At 46.5% G+C, this 20418-nt stretch overlaps 1 protein-coding gene across 1 annotated transcript; it reads right to left on the bottom strand.

Moving 5' to 3' along the window:
* Window positions 1-832: 832 nt before the first annotated feature.
* On the bottom strand, window positions 833-20313 carry TOX4 (TOX high mobility group box family member 4). The gene is made up of 9 exons (XM_042472958.1): window positions 20164-20313; window positions 11516-11584; window positions 10335-10577; window positions 9253-9516; window positions 8844-9122; window positions 7139-7219; window positions 4979-5677; window positions 3321-3484; window positions 833-1180 (listed from the first exon to the last, which is right to left on the bottom strand). The coding sequence occupies exons 1-9, from the start codon at window positions 20167-20169 to the stop codon at window positions 1117-1119; spliced, it is 1869 nt and encodes a 622-aa protein (XP_042328892.1). The 5' UTR covers window positions 20170-20313; the 3' UTR covers window positions 833-1116.
* Window positions 20314-20418: the final 105 nt, after the last annotated feature.

The raw sequence follows: 20418 nt of genomic DNA, 5'->3' as shown, positions 1-20418 counted from the left end.
CAACACAGCAAATAGTGAAGGCTAGTGCTAGTTACTATATGTGGCCATATAGGCAAGAATTGTGATCATGGATGAGATCTATGCCTCTTGCAAAGGAGGGGCTGTAGTCCTAGTGCATTTTCTGGTTTCCAAAGCATGCTGGGACTTGTAGTCCAACATCTGGGCCCAGAACAGCCAGGGAACAAGTAGTTATGGCCTTCCGTGAATGTTGGCCTACAACTCACCAGCCCTAAGCAGTTGAGGTGGTGGGAACTGTTCAATAATCATTGGGGGGAGGGCACAGTTGCCCACTCTCCATGGCTTATTGTTATCGTACTCCTGCAGAGCCCAAATAAGCTTTAGCACCATTTTGGTACTTGGAATATCAGCCCTCCCCTTCTGTAATTCCAGTTTCTGTAATAGGCCTCATCAGTCACAATGACCAGAGAGACACTTATGGTTTAACTGCTGGGAAGAATAGGGTTACTGAGGAATTTACAGCCTCTTCTCTATGGACTATATCGAGATAGAAATCATGCAACCTTCCAGGTGGTGCAATTCTCAGCATCTCTTATATGATGGAGAACGCTGGGAACTTCACCCCGATAGCGTCAGGCCACATGCTTCCCATCCTTAACATCAAAAGAAGCCTTCTCTTGGTGCAATTCCATGTTATTCATCCCTATACTGCTTTGGAGAATGTAGATCTCAGGATCCTTCACCTTGATGGCCTTTATTCATCCTCCTAGGAATTGGGTTCTTTCCATACTTCCAAATAAGAAAAATTCAATACCCCAAAGTTGAAGGGTTACTTCTTTTTCCCCAAGAAGTACACGGCAAGCCACCTCCAATATCCCTTGTCCAGCTTTAATTGGCTCCATTAAGAGAAACATCAAGGGATAGTATATAGAAAAAAAAAAATAAGGGGAGAAGTCTGGAGCACCCAAGCCATCCCCTCCCACCCCAAAAGGATGTCTTCTCCTGCAGAGGGTCTCCAAATGATGTACAATCCTGCCGTGTCCCCCTCCAGCCCCAAAGTTGCATGGCGATTCTTGTATCTGTTTTTGGTTGTCCTTGGGGAAAGTGTGCACTGGGACGTAAAATCAGTAGCTTCCTCCCTGCCCCAAAGGCTGAGGGTTATTTCACAAAGACAACATTGTTGTTGGAATTGCGGGAGGCCAGCCAAGCTAGGAACACATCCCTGCATGTGAGAGAAAGACAGAAAACAGGAGGCGAGTGAGAGATAAAATAGAACTCACGTGTAGCTTCTTTGTGCAATTCATGTTTGTGCAGAAACACACTCTCCTACCTGGCATGTAGAACTTCATTACTGAAATGTGGGCTTTGGTGTGGAGGAAAAGCACTTCCATAAGTATCTTACCATGCCAAAACACCATTCAAGCCTGCAGCAAAATGTTGCAGCATATCCTATTTTTAGCAGCATTGGTTTCATCCAGCTATACTCCTCACTAGAGGAAAATGTGTAAGATGTTGGACTGCAACTTCCAGAACCTCAAAGGGTGCACATATACTGTAGAAATAATCCAGTTTAACACCACTTTAAGTGGTGTAGCTCCATCCTGGGATTTGTATTTTTACAGTCTTTAACTCTACTAGAGAACTGGGGCCTCACAAAACTACAAATCCCAGGATGCTGTCAGATGATGCCATGGCAGTGGTGTCAAACTGTATTATTTCTAGTGTAGATGCATATTTGGGGGGGGGGGGGAGCTAGGGCCTGAATCAAACAGCAGGATGGCCACTGTTTCCACCCCTCTGCCAGAAGATGTCCTTAAACGCCCTCCAGAGGTTCTGTAATGCAATTCTTCTCACTTCTGTCCACTGCACACAGGGCAGCTAGGCGTGATGGGATTTGTATGGGTAAAGCTACAAGTTGAAAGATGTCCGACCAACCGTTTCCCTTTCTACCTTGTCTTCTCTTTTCCCACCTGGTAACCTTCCACTGTTTGAAGCTAGAACTTGTTACTGTAAAGTCTTTCATTTTTAATACTTAGATCTTTCTGCAATTCAAAATATTCTCCTGACCATCATACTCCCATACTGTTTTTCAAAAGCCTCCATTTATGTCTAGCAGCAATGCCCAGAGAGAACTGCTTGGCACTACTGGAGAGCTACAAGCTTCACTATACACAATAGTAAACCATACGCAAGAGTTGTGTAGCTTCCAGATGTTGAACTGCAGTGCATCACTGGCTACTCAGAGTGGAAGGTCAACATCATCAGGTGTGTCAGACAATTCCCACTCTCCCCATTAACGTTTTATGCCTATTGCAACCAGAATGTTGCTATGAGATGGGATTTATGACTTGGGTATTACTCTTTACCCACTAATGTGGTCTGGATGTTCACATGTGAACACTAAGCCACATCTGCAGTGTGATCACTGGAAAAGAGGTTGAGTATTCTGGAACTAGAGACAAATCTTTCCATGACCCTACTGCCTGGTGAGTTGTTGTCTTATCCCAGACAGTGGCTTTAAAGCAGTTTATGTATCCCAGTATATGTATGGCTGTCCTTGATTTGTATGTAATTCACCAGGAATGGGCATTCTCCCGAAGTCCTGATTGAATTCCTTCCCATCACATACAGCAAGCCCAAATTTCCCCCCTCCAATTTTCCTCTGCAGTCCCTCTCAAAATGGCAGCAGGAAGTATTGTCACACCATTTCTTGCTGCCATTTTGAGAGGGACTGCACAGGAATGCAACAGTATTTGGGGACAGAATGGAGTTCTGGAGCACTTGGAGGGGATGAGGATATTTTTGTGCATTTTCACTGAGGGCTTTCATAATGGTTTAGGGGCAAAAAATGACCAAAAATTAGACTGGTTTAAATATTTTAGAATTACACCCAATCCTTATTGTCCTGATCCTTCACCAGCTCTAAGAGCTTGTCCCAATCTGTAAAAGAGGGCAGTCCCTGTTGCCTTCCCAATGCACCTGTACTCTGATCAGGCATAATGGGAATTGCTATACAACAATATATAGAGAGCCAGAGTTTCCCCAGCCCTGACAGTGGTGAAGCATTCTCTATAAGCTGTCTCTGTGATGGTATTTCATGAAAATGTCTGAGAACTGTTTGGGCACGACTGCAAGATAAGAGATAAAGCAAGAATAATTAAAAAATTTCTTTGGCTTCTATAACGTGGGAAAGGCACAACCCACACGAGCATCAAGATTTCCTCAGATCAGCTTATACTGGCTTTCACAGCAGCTTTTCTTGCATCACTGCTGCCTCTGCTCTCCACTCCATCTTTCTTTAGGCTGGTGCTGGGTGGAAGCAGCACAGAGCACACAGACCTGCAGGTTTCTCACACACACACCTGCAGTGTTTCACCACACACTCATTGCTGCAGTACTCGTTGTCCCAGTCACTGTTGGCCACAGGCGGGTTGTCACAGCCTGCCCGGATACAGCGAGGCCGAGGTGACATGGCCATCGGTGATTCGGACACCAACTCCACGTGCATTTGTGTTGGGGACTCCACCTGGGAGGGAAAGAAATGTCCTTCATCAGTTTTATCTTGGTTTGCACCTGGGCCAAAGATACATTCCCTACAAATGAGCAAAGTCACATTTTGCTTTTCCTCTTCCCCTTTCAGGTCACCATCCCCTGAAACAGGTAGAACTTGCAGATTTACATGCAACCTTGTTGATAACAGTCTTCATCCATATTGGTAGAATGGACAACAACTCCAACTTTTCTGGCTGGGGGACTCTGGGATTTGTAGTTCAGCCATATTGGTGCAGGTTGTCCTGAGAGATGTAGATGTGTCTTCCAGAGAAACTTGCTTTGCACTATACCCTCCCTTGCAAGAGTGGGGCAAATAGTTTAGGAGCTTGGATGACCTCACTAAATCCCTCAATCAGCCTTGGGTTGCTGGTACTGCAAGAATCAATCCTAAGTGAGATTCAAACCTCAGAAGAGGGTTGTCATAAGCTGGGAGTTGACCTGGACAGCATGTAGCAATATGAGCTAAAGCTTCCCTGACAGCCATGCACCATATAAAAATTTCCACCCGTCCACAGAACACAGTCTATACCATCAGGAACATCTTCCTAATGCTTAGCCTGAAGACAACCTAAGGGGAATTATGTCATTTTCTTAGAGAGCAAGTTCCAGCAGCCCTCACTAGCAAATCCAATGGTGTGGGATGCTGGATATAGCAGCCCAACATTATCTGAGGGCCGAGTAATTTCCCATGCAGATACCAAATATTTTTGGCTTCCCAAGGGCCAACAAGCAATCTATAGGCACTGCAAACAATGTATCCTCTTTTCAGTCATTTATCCTTGTTTCTTTAAATCCCTCTATGATGGCAGCTACACTTCTATTTTGCTGTTGTATGCCTTCAAGTTGGTTCCAACTTATTAACCTTTATTTATATAGCGCTGTAAATTTACAGTGCTGTACATACAATCCTTTAGTTAGACAGTAAGGTGAACACAGTGTTTTCTTAGTAAGATTTGTTCAGAGGGAGTTTGCCATTGCCTTCCTCCAAAGCTGAGTGTTTTGTCCATCCAATAGGTTTACATGGCCTATTTACATGAAAATAAATTCTACTGGAATCAATGGGATTTACTCTCAGATGAATTATTCCTAGATCCAATATAGTGTAGTGTGTTAGGACTCTGGGAGACAAGAAATCAAACCCCTGCTCAGCCAGAGAAACTCACTGGCTAACCTTGAGCAACCCACTCTCTCAGCCTCATAAGAAGGCAAAGGTAAACATTCACAGAATAAATCTCAGCAAGAAAACCCTTAAGAGTTGTCATAAATTGGAGCTGACCTGAAGGCCCATTAATAGCAACCAATTATTTCCACTCCTTCTCTAGAATATAGCTCTTAAACAGAGAAATCAGCTTTGCTAGAAATAATGTTTCCCCTCCTTCAACTGCCTACTACCCTTATCACTGATATAATAAAGGTTGGTGAAAGCCAGATATCCAGCAGATGCTCCTTATTCCCCAGTGCTCCTCACCTCTGGTACCACATCCACAGACTCAGGAGACGTTTGAAGCTCAGTGCTGGGCCTTTCGGGGCTGCTTTCTTCCGTCCGGAGGGCAATGGGCTGGATCTGCAGGGCAGGTGGGGGCAGGATCTTAATTTGCAAGGGGGGCGGGGGCTGCTGAAGGTTGAGGCGCACCTTTTGCTGGAGAGGGTGCTGTTGCATGGCCTGTAGGGGAGGGGGCTGCTGGAGGATGGTGACTGGCTGGGCCGGGGGCTGCTGAGGCATCTGCTGGAGGGGTGGGGGCTGGAGGCGCGGGAGATGCATGGATGTTGCAGCTGCTGCAGCTGCTGCCAATACCGAACGAGTGACAATCTGGGTGGTGCCTGTCCCAGCCTGCAGCTGCCCCAGCTGGATGCCTCGCGAGGTCACCATGGTGGCGGGGATGACTGTCACCACACCCCCTTGCGACGACACTGCCAATGAGGAGGGCAGCATCTGCTTGGGGATGATGATCTTGGTAATGCTGGTCTGGCCGGTTGCCTGGGGCCCCGCGCTGGAGGTCACCACCACAGTGGGTTGGGCAGGGACAATCGTTGGAGGAGGTGGGGGGCTCTCAAGTGCCGGCGGGGTGGGCGGCATCGGGGCTGGCGAAGGAGTGGCTTCCACGACTGGGGCCACTTGCTCTGGTGGTGAGGAGATTGGGTCCGGTTCCACTGTTTCGACAACCGTCTAAGGAGAGAAAGCGGATAAACTAAGTCAAAAATGTAAGAGAATCCCCCCGCCAAAAAAATCCGGGGCAGCTACATACAACAAGTACTATGCAAAGTGGTATCACTGTGGACCAATACTGTGAGCTGTTGGCTGCTGGCCCACTGTGAGTCTGCAGGAAAGAAACAGTTCTCTCAATGAACACAAATATTGTGTTTGTCCTTATCAGATTCTGGAAGAAAACCTTGCTGGTCCCCTTAATAATCAGATAGTTTATGAAGCAGTGTATTACAGGACACCTTCTGTTCTGAACTCAGAAAAACTCAGGAATCTATGTCAGAAAACTTCAGTGTTTCTACAGGAAAAAGGAGAGGCTAGAAAACATCATTTTTTGGCCTTCCCACCTCTTAGAATTACCCTCCTCTTAGGGCCAATAGCCACTCTGGCAAGGGCATTCCAGGACCTGGGGAAGGGAAAAAAGCTTCCAAAAGGCTGAAGCAGGGGTTGGCAAAGTGCAGTTCCCAATGCCTTTTCCCCCCTGCTCCTGGCCCATGAAACCTCAAGCCTCTGATTGGGAGGCAGAACACCTGAAAAAGGTAAATTGGAAGGGCCTTGAGGAGCTGTGGATTTACTTAAAACCATCTTCCACCACCCTGAAAACATAGAAGGCACCACCAGAGATAAGTTCAACTTTCAGTTTTAGGCTGAACAAAAAAATTGCAGTTGGCCCATAGGAAAGTTCATGTAAAATGGAAAGTGAGGGGGACGTCATGGAAAAATAGCTTGTTAGATTTTAATTGTTTTTGTGTGAGAGTGGTGGATGAATCCTGTGTCCCCCCACTTTGTCCAATGGCTGTTTAGAGAACCACAGAATCCTTTGCAATCCTGGCTGGAAGAGAAGAGCAAGGAGGAACATCTATTCTCCTTTCAAGTGAGGCAGGGAAAGGCATGAGAACTTATGAAAGAAAGGTAACTATGTGTGTCCTGCTCGATCTGCAGGCCATTAGAAAATGGTTGCTAGTCATACAGCCATCATTTCTCATTGCAAAGGCCATGAACTGAACTATCCAAAAGGGACTTAATTCAGATCATATGCTTCACCTACTGAAGGCCTCATTTTCAATCCTGAGCATCTCTAGTTAAAACAGGAGTGAGGAATCTACAGCTTACAACTCCGACAATCCCTTTCCATTGGACACTACATATGGGTCAGATAGGCATTTTAGGTCAAAACATTTAGCAGATCAAAAGTTCTCCATGCCTAAGCTACAAGGATCAAGGAGCACATAAACATGCAGGTAACAGCTGCTTGACAGCAGATATAGTTCTGGGCTAGATAGAACAAGGACTAAGTGTGGTAACAAGCCAGCTCCCTATAGCATTTCCTTCAAGGAAAGCTAAGTAGTAGGGCTCAGTAAGGCATCATACAAGCTCTCCCAGGTGGGCACAGGGATCAGGAGTACTAAGGCAAATTTCTCTTACCTGGCACTCTTGGTTGTCACGATAGGCTGCCAATGCTTTCAAATATTCTTTTTTTGCTGCCTCTGTTTTCCGCTTGTACACCTGCAAGGGGAAAGGGAGGCTGTTGCAGAGAATGTCATACTCCTCTTTGAAAGATCAGCGATTTACTGCCTGAACATCCTCCACAGATCTTTGGCTTCCCTCAGTGATTTGTTGAAGTTATAAAACAAATGTACATGTAATCTGAAGTATTTGATACAACAGCAGTAACCTACTGACATCCTCCAGATACTTTTGATTATAACAATGAATAATGGAAGATGTATTCCAAAGCACTTGAACACTGCCAAATGTCTACCACAAATATATAAGCTGCAAAAATGAGCTGACTGATCAACTCTGATTAAGACAATGGGAATTAACTCAAAAGAATCTCAATTCATTTGTGAGGAGGCTTTTTCACCCCAAGAGCCATTTTAGGAGAGGCCCTTTCTCCTGTATGACTGAATAGTCATAAGGGGCAAAGTGCCTCTGCTGTGGGCTTCCACTGTTCCACCACACAAGTGCATAAGCTTTACAAAACCTAGAAGACTTCCAGCTAGTTCTGAATTCTGCCCCCTCCCCTTTTTTGCAGCAGTCCATGCAACCCTTTAAGGGACTGAAGGGCAAAAAAATATGCTTCTGGGCACACTAACATTACCCATTCCTGATATAAAGTATAAAATAGTGGTACAATATTTCTTATGCTATGCAGATTTAACAAGGCAACAGAAACTACTCGAAATTAGGCCATTGGTCTTATCATCAAGATATGAGAGTTCCTTGAAAGCAGAGTTATTGTTTTTTCCAGTGTTAAGCGGGGAAACCTTGGCCCAACAGACAAGAGAGAACAGAGAAATAACCCAATTTGAGTCCCCGTTTCCTTTCCTCATGTAGCACAAGAACAGCACAACAGCCATGTTTAGTTCACCAAGGGGCAAAACGGACTGCCCCTTTGGAGTGGTGTCCCGCCGCCCCTTTCCTCACTAGACTGGGGCCATGGCAACCACATACTGCGGCCTTGTTCCGGTGTTTTTCCCATGCTAAAAAGAACAGCAAAATGCCACTCCTTTTAGTGCTGGCAAAAAGCATACTTGCAGCAGCTTTTTGGCTCTCCTTTGGCACAGTGTGTCTAAATGCCGCGCCAACCGAGCATCGTAACGTCCCCAGCCTTGTAGTTGTGTGTGCGGCATGACACTGGCATAATGCTAATATGGTGTCAAAATACCACACCCCCATGCTGGAGCTTCAAGCCGGCCTGTTAGCCCCCAAATTATCATTTCTAAGGATCCAGATTAGGAACAGCTGGGGGGAAATCCCCTCTCCTGAGACCTTAAAACAACTGCAATTCCACAAGAGATCATACTGGAGCTGAGGGACCAAGAAACTGGCCCTATGAATCAGGAGTAGCCTTCCAGATATTTCTAGACTTCAATATCCATTATCCCACATACTTGGCCATATTGGCTAGTGTGGATGGGAGCTACATTCCAACAACACCTGGGGTTTCCCATCTATGCTAAAAAAAAGCCTGCTTTGTATGGTCAAGATCTCCCAAAGGCTTCATCCTTGAACTTCAGAAGATAATAATAATATGGTCTCTATCAGTTCTTCAGTACTCCCCCTCCCCCTCCCTTCCCAACTTGATCTCAACATTCCTGTCCCACCCCACCCCTCAGGTACATACTTGCTTCTGCTCCTCCCCCAAGCTGTCCCACATGGAGGCCACGATCTTGGACACTTCTCCGAAGGTGGCCTTGGGGTTCTGCCCCTTGATGGCTGCCTGTGTGTCACGGAAGAACAGAGCATAGGCTGAGACGGGTTTCTGGGGCTCATTCGGGTCTTTCTTCTTTTTCTGTTTCTTGGCTGGTTTCTGCTTCTTCACTGCTTCCAGCATTACAGTGGGCACCGTGACTGGCATGGGCATTACTGATGCTGTGACAGTTGGCTTAGCGACAGACACTTGCTACAGGACAGAGATAAACAAGGTCAGGAATGGTTCCCTGAAGATGGGACTTCTGGGAAAAACAACGCACAGCATCCGTAGCCCACTAGCTTTGTGCAAAAGGTAGAAGCCTCAGCTTGTTGAGACTTACCCGTCTGATCTCTTCTGGTTCCTCCTCAGGCATGGAATTTGTGGGTGAGGGAGTAGGAGAGAGCCTCTCCTCAGGTGACTGGGCTGCAGGAGGCAGGATGGAACCACCCCCTAGGCTGAGTCCCAGCTGAGAGCTGAGCTCTGACTGGTCAATGGTGGTCAGCTGCCCATGTCCCATGAGGCTGGAGCTGATGTCTGTCATAGACACATCAATGGTGACAGGTGGGTTAGCACTGTACTGAGTCTCCATGGGATGATCTAAGTCCTGAAAAAGAACGGGGTGGAGAAGGATGGAGAAGGAGACACAATTCAGGTCATGGAGATCATCATATGAAGGGAGGTATGCACAGATCCACCCACTTATCTTTTACAAAACAACTCAGCATGGCTGCATCTGCACTGCAGAAATAATCCAGTTTGACACCACTTTAACTGCCATCACTCAATGCTATGGAATTCTGGAAACTGTAGCTTGTTGTGGCACCAGAGCTCTCTAACAGGGCCCCCTGCATTGTTTAACATTTAAAAAACCCCACCAATTTTTCAAACCTGAAGCAGACATCTGACCATTTCTGAGTATTTGGGGCATTTTTTGCCATCTATGTGGTCCTCAAAGGTGTCTCTGGGGTAGAACATTGGTCCCAGGCCCACCAAAGTTGCTCAGTCGTGCATAAGTAGAACAGCATGGGTGTTTCTGGAATTTTTTCTATTCTCATAAAACAAACCTTGGCATGGGAGTGGGTCAGGAAAGACAGCTAAGATTGAAACTAGTGCCTTAGCCTACAATAGTCTTCCACATGCTGGTGCCTTCCACCTGTTTTGGACTACATCTCCAGTTGGCAGCAGCCAGAAGAGTTTATGGCTGGGAATTATGGGTGTTGTAATCAAAATATTTGAAGGGCACCAGGTTGGGGAAAGCTGGGCTAAAGTGTTAAGCCAACACACAGTTACTCCCAAACCAAATTTGGAGAGGAATATACCTTACTGCCAATTAGTCATATAATCTGGCTACTCATGATTTACTCCATTACCATACCTTGTGTTCATGCCATCTTCCATAGAAACAAATACCCCCAGACTCACCATAGCCAACCCGCTGCTCAGCAGCCCTCCACCTTGCTCCATGAGGCTGTGGGTAATGCTCACAGGTATGTCAAGTGCCTGCACACCATACTGGGCTGAGAAGCTGGCATCCGGAGCAGTCACAGGGTCACTTAGGTCATCAAAATGGCCAACAACATCAGCAACAGCCAGGGAGGGGTCAGCGTCCAGCGCAATGGGTGGGATCTCAAACTCTTCATCCCCCAAGCTTGGTGTGTGGAAAGTCTGAATGGGAAAGAAGAAGAGAAAGTTTAATGTAGGCATAGAAACCTCAGATGGGGCCCTAAACCTGGTTAAGTGTTGCTCACCTAACTTGATATTGTTTATTCTGGCTGGAATCCCTCATTTTTAAACTCCCAAAATAACCATAACTGGATTATGTCTGGGCGCCCACAAGCCATCCAAAACCTCACACAGGTAACATAATTCTTATCCCTGTTTTAGCTCTTCAGATTGTGTGTGTGTTGTCTGCCTTCAAACTGTTTCCAACTGATGGTGACGCTAAGTTGAACCTCTCTGTTAGAAATTTGAGGACTAGTGCTAAAAGACCCCTTCAGCTTGTCATTAGGTGTACATCTGGTTCATAGACCTCAATTTTGTGGCCTCTCAAGCCCCCCCCCCCCAATTTTTTAAAATAAATGGTGTGATTTTTAGGCAACATTTGCGCCCAAATAAGACAGTAAGCCTCCAAACCTGTGAAAACATGACAGAAAAAACAGCCCCATTCCACCACAGAACATACTACTCGCCAATATTACCATATTCCTCTGCAGCCCCCTCTCAAAAGGGTGCAACGTCACTCTCTCTCACCCTTTTGAGAAGCACTAGAAAGGAAGACAGAGGTATTTGGATTGTAGTCGAGAGGTGCAACCCATGGGGTGCCTGGGGGGAAATTAGCCTCTGGGTCACATGCCATTGCCTACTCCTGTCTTAATGCTTCAGAATGTCTTAACCTAGCCTCACTGAAAGGCCTCTACACACAACTCTCTACCCGATCCTTTCAAACTGTGGACTCAAGGACAAAACTCAGGATGAACCATGTGCTCTACCACTGAGCTATGGATGGCAGACTCTCCGTTCACTCCTGTCATTTGGCACAGATGCTTTGTATCCTGCCACAATCTCTTCTGCAGTGCCAGGAAGCAACCCTTTATTCATCTCACCTCAGCTCCTGACAAGAAGGGATGGGTTGCTCCAGTGATCGCCAGGTAATTCTCATTTCCTCCTGGGAACTTAAAGAGAGAAAAGAGAACATTAGCAGCTAATTTATATTTCCTAATTCACCACCAACACCACAAGTATGTTGTTAAAATATACCAGATACATCTAGACAAATCCACAGTAAAGTAAGATCCTACAAATATGTGATGTAGGCCCTTATGATCACTCCCAAAGCATGTGTGACTGGATTTTATTCCACTTTTACTTTGCTCTTTCTCTAAGAGACTCAGACCAGAATGCAGAATTCCTCTGTCCCCATCTCTTATTATCACAAAAGCGTTATGAGGTATGCTAGGCTCAGACAGACAAATTGAGTTGGGGTATCTACTACCCTTTGTGGCCAAAGCTGGGAATATGAACCCAAGTCTACCCGGGCCTGCTTTGATACTGTGATCCATCTTCCCACAACCTGATACCCTCCAGCTGTGTCAGATTACAAGCCACATCACCATGGTATTTGGGAGCTGATGAGAGTTATAGTCCAATTCATGTGGAAGGCACCACTGTGGGGGAAGTCTGCACTATACCACACTGACCCACTTAAAATAAAACTACAGGGTGAGTCTCCCTTATCCAGAATTCCAAAAACCAAAACTTTTTCATGGGATCAGCCTCCTATGTGACACTTTTGCCTTTTGATGGTTGAGTGTACACAAACTTTGGGCCTGAACAGACAGGCCAAAATGAAGCTGCTTCAGGTCACTTTGGCGGTATGTTGTTTAAATGACACACACATCTTAAGAGGCCAGAAGCTGCAGCAAAGCTGCACTCCAGTCCTTAGGACTGGAGCATGGTTTTAGCACAGCTTCCAGCCTCTTAGGATGCATGCATCATTTAAATAGCATACCTCCAAAGTGACCTGAAGCAGCTTTATTTTGGCCTGTCTGTTTGGGCCCTGTTTCATGCATAAAATTATTAAAACTATTGTTAAAAAAATACCTTCAGGCTATGTGTATAAGGTGTATATGAAACATAAATAATTTTTTGTTTAGATTTGGGTCCCCTCTCCAAGACACCTCATGAACATATAAGCAAATACTGCTAATCCAAAAAAATCCTAATTCCAAAACACTTCTGGTTGTAAGCGTTTCAGATAAGGGAGACTGTGTGTTTCTCAACAAACATTCAAAAATCAAGACTGTCAATAGTTAGTGGCTCCTGTCTCTCTGGCCCAGAAAGATCAACTATTGACCAATTACACCAGCTGCATGAGAACTCTGTGTGATGTCATCTGAACTGAAAAGGGTGAATGTGTCTGAAATTTCTGAAAGGCAATAAGTAGAGGGCATCAATTCTAGAGCAGTTTCCACTTTCTCCAATAGAGACAATTTGTCTGTTCTTCAGTAGAGATATATCTGCATTACACCACACCACCATGAATGCATGTAACCTTGTCTGATCTTGAAAACTATGAACTGGGCCTGGTTACTAATTGCATTGGAGAATACCAGGGATCTCCAGCTAGAGTAAGGAAAGAAGTCTGTTCCAAAATTTAGAGAAGCTTTGCTGCCAGAACTGAAAATACTAGGATAGAAGGCCCAACAGTCTGATTATAAGGCACATTCGTAACATATGGGTTAAATATCTGACCCCAGGGGTCCAACAAAAAGACTGCCAACCAAAAAACCAAATAAATAAAGCCAAATTGTTGTGATTCCTTTAAGCAGCTCTTTGAGGAGCAAGAATCTGCTAACAAAGCTTTCCGCAGCACACAGATCACCCAGAAATGACTGCAGACCAAGCAGCTGTTTAGAGTTTTTGGATGGCACAATTCCCACAGCTGGATTGGAGGCCAGGGACTGCACTGATATGAGGAAGCCAGAAATTGAACAGCTCACCACTGATCTGTCCAGCCACTACTCTAAATCAGACACTGCATATTCCATCATCATTTCTTAGCTCAACAATGGCTTCCATGAGAAACTTGACATTTCGCCCAGACAGGCATATGGACCTCACTGGTTCTTGGCAGCATACCTCAATTTTAGTGCCATCCATGGAAGGCTGATGAACATCAGCCCATGGATGAAAAGTATGTCAGCTTGGAGAAGACAAGGGGCAGCTGCATCAAAACTGTGTTGCACCATGCAACAGGTCAGCTTTCACCAGCCTGATGCTCACTAGATGTGTCAGAAACAATTCTCGACATTCTTGACCACCTGCCATAAAGGCTATGGCTGATGGGAGCTGCAGTCCAAAATATCTGAAAGGCCCTAGGTTGTTAGAGGCTGCAGTAGACCATATTTGATATACTGAATGCCTCCTGTTCTCAATGTAAGAAGAGGGCAAATGGATGTGAGGAGACTGAGAAGAAAAAGATTCTTGTATTTTACAATCAAAGTCTTATTCACTGGATCCCGCCTTTCCTCCAATGAGATTAGTGATACATATGGCTCTCTTCTTCCCCACTTTATCCATACAACAACCTTCTGAAGCAGGTCAAGCTGAAAGAAATAGAGTGATGGACCCAAAGTCACTCAGTGTGTTTCCTGGCTCAGCAGTGATTTGAACCTAGACCTCCAGTTCACAATCCAACAGTCTTAACTACTGTACCACATTGGCTCTGCAATGCAGAATGGGAGAAAGCACATTTCAGTTGTCTAGCAACCAAACAAGTAGATGCCCAAACCTTTCCTGTAAGAGGGGCTTAACCAAGTATAAGTTGAAAGATAATAATGTATTCTGGGACGCCTATGCAGTTGTCTTCAAAAAATTACATACACACTCACTGTCAAAGACAAAACAGTTTTTGAACCTACTCTAGCCACTTCACGAGCTGAACACACAATGGCCCTTGTGTATCAAGTAGAACTGGCCAGGTTCAGCTTTCAAAAATAGGTCACCACTGAACACCAAGCTACCTTCCAATAAATGCAAGCCAGACACCATTTCGATCTCCACCCAGAAAGATACTGCAGGGCATACCCTGCATAAGGGCTCTCTCAAGCTACCCTGTCCTTGTGGATGAACAAAGACATCACTCCATCCACACAGTGGTGGTGGTTGTGCGCCTTCAAGTTGTTCCTGAGTTATGACAACCCTAAAGAGGCCTTCACAAGGTTTTCCTGGGAGAATGTGTTCAGAGGAGTTTTTGTCTTTGCCTCCCTCTGAAGCTGAGAATATAACTTGCCCAAGGTCACCCAGGTTTCCATGCTTGAGCAGGGATTTGAACACGGGCCTCCCAGTAACCTAGTCCAACACTCAAATCACCACACAACACTAGTAATTCAGCCTATATGGAATACACAATAAGGGTAAGATAAGTAGTGCTGAGTGCAACGAAGTATCAGGGGACAGCTGGTACACAGCTTTCTCTAAAGTCAAGGAGTGAAAGAATTCAAGGTTTATTAATTTTATCTCCTCTTTGTTGTAGTGTGACTTCAAGTCTTTTCCGATATAAGGGGATGCTAAGGTGACCTGATCATGGAGTTTTCTTGGCAAGTTTCTTCAGAGGTGGTTTGCATTGCCATCCTCTGAAACTAAGAGCATGACTTGCTCAACATCACCCAGTGGATTTACATGGCCAAGCTGGGATTTGAACCCTGGTCTCCAGAGTCACAGTCTAACACTCAAACCACCATATTACTGTGGCTCCAATCTCCTCATTGCTGTTGTGGGCCTCCAAGTCAATTCTGACTTATGGTGACCCTATCACAGGGTTCCCTTGGCGAGTTTTTTCAGAGGGGGGTTCCAATTACCATCTTCTGAGGGTGTGAGTGTGACCTGCCCACAGTCACCAAGTGGATTTTCATGGTAGAGTGGGGCACTAAATCCTGATCTCCAGAGTATGTCCAACACTCAAAGCACTACACCACTCTGGTTCTCCTTTTTCCCCCACCCCCAAAAGGCACTCACTCAGCTATTCACTCTCTCATACATTTGAAAGGACAGTGCAGTGTAGCAGTTTCAGTACTGCACTGGGACTCTGAGAAGCCAGAGATAATACCACTATTCAGCTAAGGAAACTCACTGGGTGACATTAGGCAAGACATGCTCTCTCAGCCTTTGTTGTTGTTCTGTGTCTTGAAGTCATTTCAACACTAAGGCAACATATCACAGGGTTTTCTGGACTCAAATTATGTGACTTAGTCAAGGTCACCCCATGGGTTTCCATGGCCAAGCAGGGAATTAAAGTCTGGTCTCTAGAATCATACATAATCTCTCAGCCTTACACAAAGGCAATGTCAAATCTCCTCTGAATAAATCTTGCCAACCCATTGTCTTGCCGCAACATGGACTCGAAGGGGTGTAACAACAACAAAGCAGACTATATTTGTAAATATATTACAAAATACAGTGTGCCCACACCATACGCGAGAGCACTATATACAGCTTCCAGCTCATGCAGAAGCTGTGCGATGATAAAAGTAATGGCGCACACGCCTGTGCTGCCTCAAGCCGCGAGCATGCACCCCATTGTTTGCAATGAGACGCGAACATACATGGATTTTCCCTTACGTAGGGAGATCCAGAACAGATCCCCCATGTAAGGGGAGGGTCCACTGTAATGCATGTTCATGCTAGACCTAGACTCTCACATCTATACCACTCCAGATTTCACTTCCCATACACATCAGGGATCACATCTTTGCAACATTTCACTCAACCAAAACCTTGTTATCTCCATTCCACCAAAGTACCTACAGCTGTGGTTCCCAACTAGGGTTGTCCAGATGTTTCAGACTTTAGCTCCCAGAAGTCCCAGCCATGTTAGCCACCTGTAAGGAATTCTGGGAGCGGGAGGACCAAAATTTGGGAGCCATTGCTCTACAGGACTCCACCTATCCTGACTTTTCGAGCTACATACTCCCTCGCACAAACCTGCCTCGTTGCTGCTCTTAACTTTTTGCCCACTGTGTCAGTTTCCTTTTTCCAATCCAATCTTGCAGTCGCTTCAGGTGTCTTTAAACGCATATAAAAGTCAAACATGGATCTTAGGTGAAAGAAATGTCCACACAGCCCCAACCTCCTCCCCTTCCTTGGGGGGAAAGCCTCATCTGTACCTGCTTTTCAGCCCTCCCTGAATCCAGAAGGAGTCTTTGCAAGCATATAGGCAAAGGAAACGTCCACACAGCACCCAACGTCCTCCCCTTCCTCAGGATAGAGCCTCATTTTTACCTCCTTCACACTCTTCCCCCAACCCAGAAGGAGTCTTTACAAGCATATAAAAGCCAAACATGTGTGTTAGACCTCATCTTTACCTGCCTTACAGCCTTTCCTGAAACCAGGAGTCTTTATAAGCATGGAGAGAAAGGAAATGTCCACACAGCACCCAACTTCCTCCTCTTCCTCAGGTCAGAGAATGATCTTTATCTGCCAGACACCCTTCTCCAAATTCAAGAGGAGTCTTTACAATCATATAAGAGCCAGACACACATCTTAGGGAAAGGAAATGTCATAGAATCATAGAGTTGGAAGAGACCACAAGGGCCATCCAGTCCAACCCCCTGGCATGCAGGAAATCTAAATCAAAGCATCCCAGACAGATTGCCATCCATCCGCTGTTTGAAGACCTCTAAGGAAGGAGACTCCGCCACACTCAGAGAGAGTCTGTTCCACTGTCAAACAGCCCTTACTGTCAGGAGGTTCCTCCTAATGGTGAGGTGGAATCTCTTTTCCTGGAGCTTGCATCCATTGCTCCGCATTCTAGTCTCTGGAGCAGCAGAAAACAAGCTTGCTCCCTCCTCAATATGACATCCCTTCAAATATTTAAACAAGGTTATCATATCACCTCTTAACCTTCTCTTCTCCAGGCTAAACACCCCCAGCTCCCTAAGTCATTCCTCATAGGACATGGTTTCCAGACCCTTCACCATTTTAGTAGCCCTCCTTTGGACATGCTCCAGTTTCTCAACATCCTTTCTGAATTGCGGTGCCCAGAACTGGACACAATATTCCAGGTGGGGCCTGACCAAAGCAGACTAGAGAGGCACTATTATTTCCCTTGATCTAGACACTCTACTTCTATTGATGCAGCCTAAAATTGCATTGGCCTTGTTAGCTGCCGCATCACACTGTTAACTCATGTTCAACTTGTGGTCTACTTGGACTCCTAGATCCCTTTCACATGTAGTTTCATTCAGCCAGGTGTCCCCCATCCTGTATCTGTGCTTTTCATTTTTCCGCCCTAAGTGCAGTACCTTACACAGCACAGGTGAAAGAAACGTCCGCAGCACCCAACCTCTTCCTGTGTGTTGGCGTACAGCTTCACCTTTACCTACCTTACTGTCTTCCTCCAATTCAGGGGGAGTCTCTACACTCACATAAAAGCCAGACATGCATCTTAGCTGAAGGAAACGTCCACACAGCCCCAGCCTCAGCCTCTTCCTTGGGATAGAGCTTCATCTCTACCTGCCTTACAGTTTTCCACAAATTCAGCAGGTGTCTTCACAAGCATGTAAGAGCATCTTAGGCCTCATCTTACCTGCCTTACACCCTTCCCTGAATCCAGGAGGAGCCTTTACAAGCATTTGAGAGTCAGGCATGCATCTTTGGTAAGGAGAGCATCCACACAGCACCCAACAGCCTCCCCTTCCTTGGACAGAGTCTCATCTTTACCTGCCTTACAGCCTTTCCTGCACCCAGGAGGATAAGTGCAAGACACGCATCTTACGCCTTGCCTTTATCTGAATCCAAGAGCAGCCTTTACAAGCATATAAGAGCCAGACACACATCTTTGGCAAGAGCAGCATCCACACACATCCAGACTCCTTCCCCCACCTTCAGGGTAGAGCCTCATCTTTACCTGCCTTACAGCCTTCCCTGAACCCAAGAATCTTTACAAGCATATTAAGAACCTGATACACACTTTAGTCCTCATGTTTACCTGCCTCAGAACCTTCCCTGAACCCAAGAGGAGTCTTTACAAACATTCATGTTAGGCCTCATGTTTACCTGCCTTACAGTCTTCTCCCAGTTCAGGAGGAGCCTTTACAAGCATATAAAAGCCAGATGTGCATCTTTGGCAAAAGAAACGTCCACTTCCTCCCCTTCCTCAGGGTAGAGCCCCATCTTAACCTGCCTTAAAGCCTTCTCTCAATCCAGAAGGATAAGAACCTGACACACATATTAGGCTTTATCTTTACTTGCCTTACAGGTTTCCCTGAACCAAGAACATAAACCAGACACACATCTTAGGCCTCATCTTTACCTGCCTTTACCCAAATCCAAGAGCAGCCTTTAAAAGCATATAAGAGCCAGGCACACATCTTTGGCAAAGGGAGCATGCACACAGCACCCAACCTCCTCACCTTCGTCAAGGTAGAGCCACATCTTTACCTGCCTCACAGGCTTCCCTGAACCCAGGAGGATAAGAGCGTGGCAGGCATCTTGGACCAAATCTTAACCTGAATCCAAGAGCAGCCTTTACAAGCATGTAAGAGCCAGACACGCATCTTTGGCAAGGGGAGCGTCTACACAACCCTTAACTTTAAGGTAGGGCCCTATCTTTACCTGTCTTACAGCCTTCCCAGAGGAGTCTTTACTAACATATAAGAGCCAGATATGCATGTTAGGCCTCATCTTTACCTGCCTTACAGCTTTCTCCCAATTCAGGAAGAGTCTTTGCAAGCATGTAAGAGCCAGACACGCATCTTTGGCAAAGGATGCCACAGCACCCAGTCTCCTCCCCTTCCTGAAGGTAAAGCCTTGTCTTTACCTGCCTTACAGCCTTCCTTCAATGCATCTTAGTCCTCATCTTTAGCTGCCTTTATCCAAATCCAAAAGCAGCTTTTATAACTACGTAAGAGCCAGACATGCATCTTTGGGAAGGGGAGTGTCCATATGCAGCACCCAACCTCCTCCCTTCACTTTCTGGGTAGAGCCTCATCTTTAGCTGCCTTACAGCCTTGTCCCAATTCAGAAGAAGCCTCCAGAAGCATGTAAGAGCCAGACACGCACCTTTGGCAATGGCAGCATCCATACACAACACCACCCAGCCTCCTCCCCTTCCCTGAGTCTGGGAAGAGCCTTTGCAAGCATATAGGGGAAGGGAATGTCCACCCAGCACCCGACCCCTCTTCTGCGTTTCTGAATCTTTACAAGCATGTAAGAGCCAGGCAGACATCCTTGACAAGGGGAGAGTCCACACAGTGCCCGACCTCCTCCCCTGGCCTTCAGGGTAGAGCCCCATCTTGACCTGTCTTACAGCCCTCCCTGAATCCAGGAGGATGAGAGCCAGACACACATCTTAGGCCTCATCTTTACCTGCCTTTACCCAAGTCCAAGAGCAGCCTTTACAAGCATATAGGAGCGAGGCACACATCTTTGGCAACCTCCTCCCCTTCCCTGAATCTAGGAAGAGCCTTTGCAAGCATACAGAGGAAGGGAATGTCCACCCTGCACCCGACCCCTCTTCTGCTTTTGTGAACCAAGGAGCAGCCTTTACAAGCATATAGGAGCCAGGCACACATCTCTGGCGAAGGCAGGGTCCACGCAGCCCCCAGCCTCCTCCCCGACCCTTTCCAAGACAAAAGGCTTGGCTCCCCCTTAGAGCCTGCCCTCATGGACCGTTCCCAGAAGGGCTGTGAAACCCAGCCAGAGCCGTGGGTCTCCTCCAGCGGAGGGAGCAGCCCGGCCGGGGGTCCCTCACCTCCATGGCGGCGGGAGAGGCGAGGGAGACCCCGGGGCCGCCGCCTCGCGCGCCCTCCGCCTCCCCCTTCTTTCTTTGCCCCTCTCTTCTCCCGGAGCCGGAAGTCTCTTCCGCCCACCCAACCGAGGGCCGGCGATGGACGTCACTTCCGCCCGGCTTTGCCTCGTAGGGCCTTTCTCTGTGTTAGCATTGAGGGGACTATTGCTTCCCTTCCGCCCGGCGGCGGCTCCTCTCTTCCTTTCTTTCGCTCCCACC

This window comes from Sceloporus undulatus, chromosome 6, assembly GCF_019175285.1.
Source record: "Sceloporus undulatus isolate JIND9_A2432 ecotype Alabama chromosome 6, SceUnd_v1.1, whole genome shotgun sequence".
Taxonomy (NCBI): domain Eukaryota; kingdom Metazoa; phylum Chordata; class Lepidosauria; order Squamata; family Phrynosomatidae; genus Sceloporus; species Sceloporus undulatus.
This window is presented reverse-complemented; position numbering and strand designations above follow the sequence as displayed.

Excerpts from the sequence above, each read along its gene's own strand:
- TOX4 (XM_042472958.1), bottom strand. Across the intron at positions 10,578-11,515 it reads CCTTCTTGTCAGGAGCTGAG|ACTTTCCACACACCAAGCTT; the intron begins GTGAGATGAATA and ends TTTCCCATTCAG. Across the intron at positions 3,485-4,978 it reads CTGTGGATGTGGTACCAGAG|GTGGAGTCCCCAACACAAAT; the intron begins GTGAGGAGCACT and ends TTTCCCTCCCAG.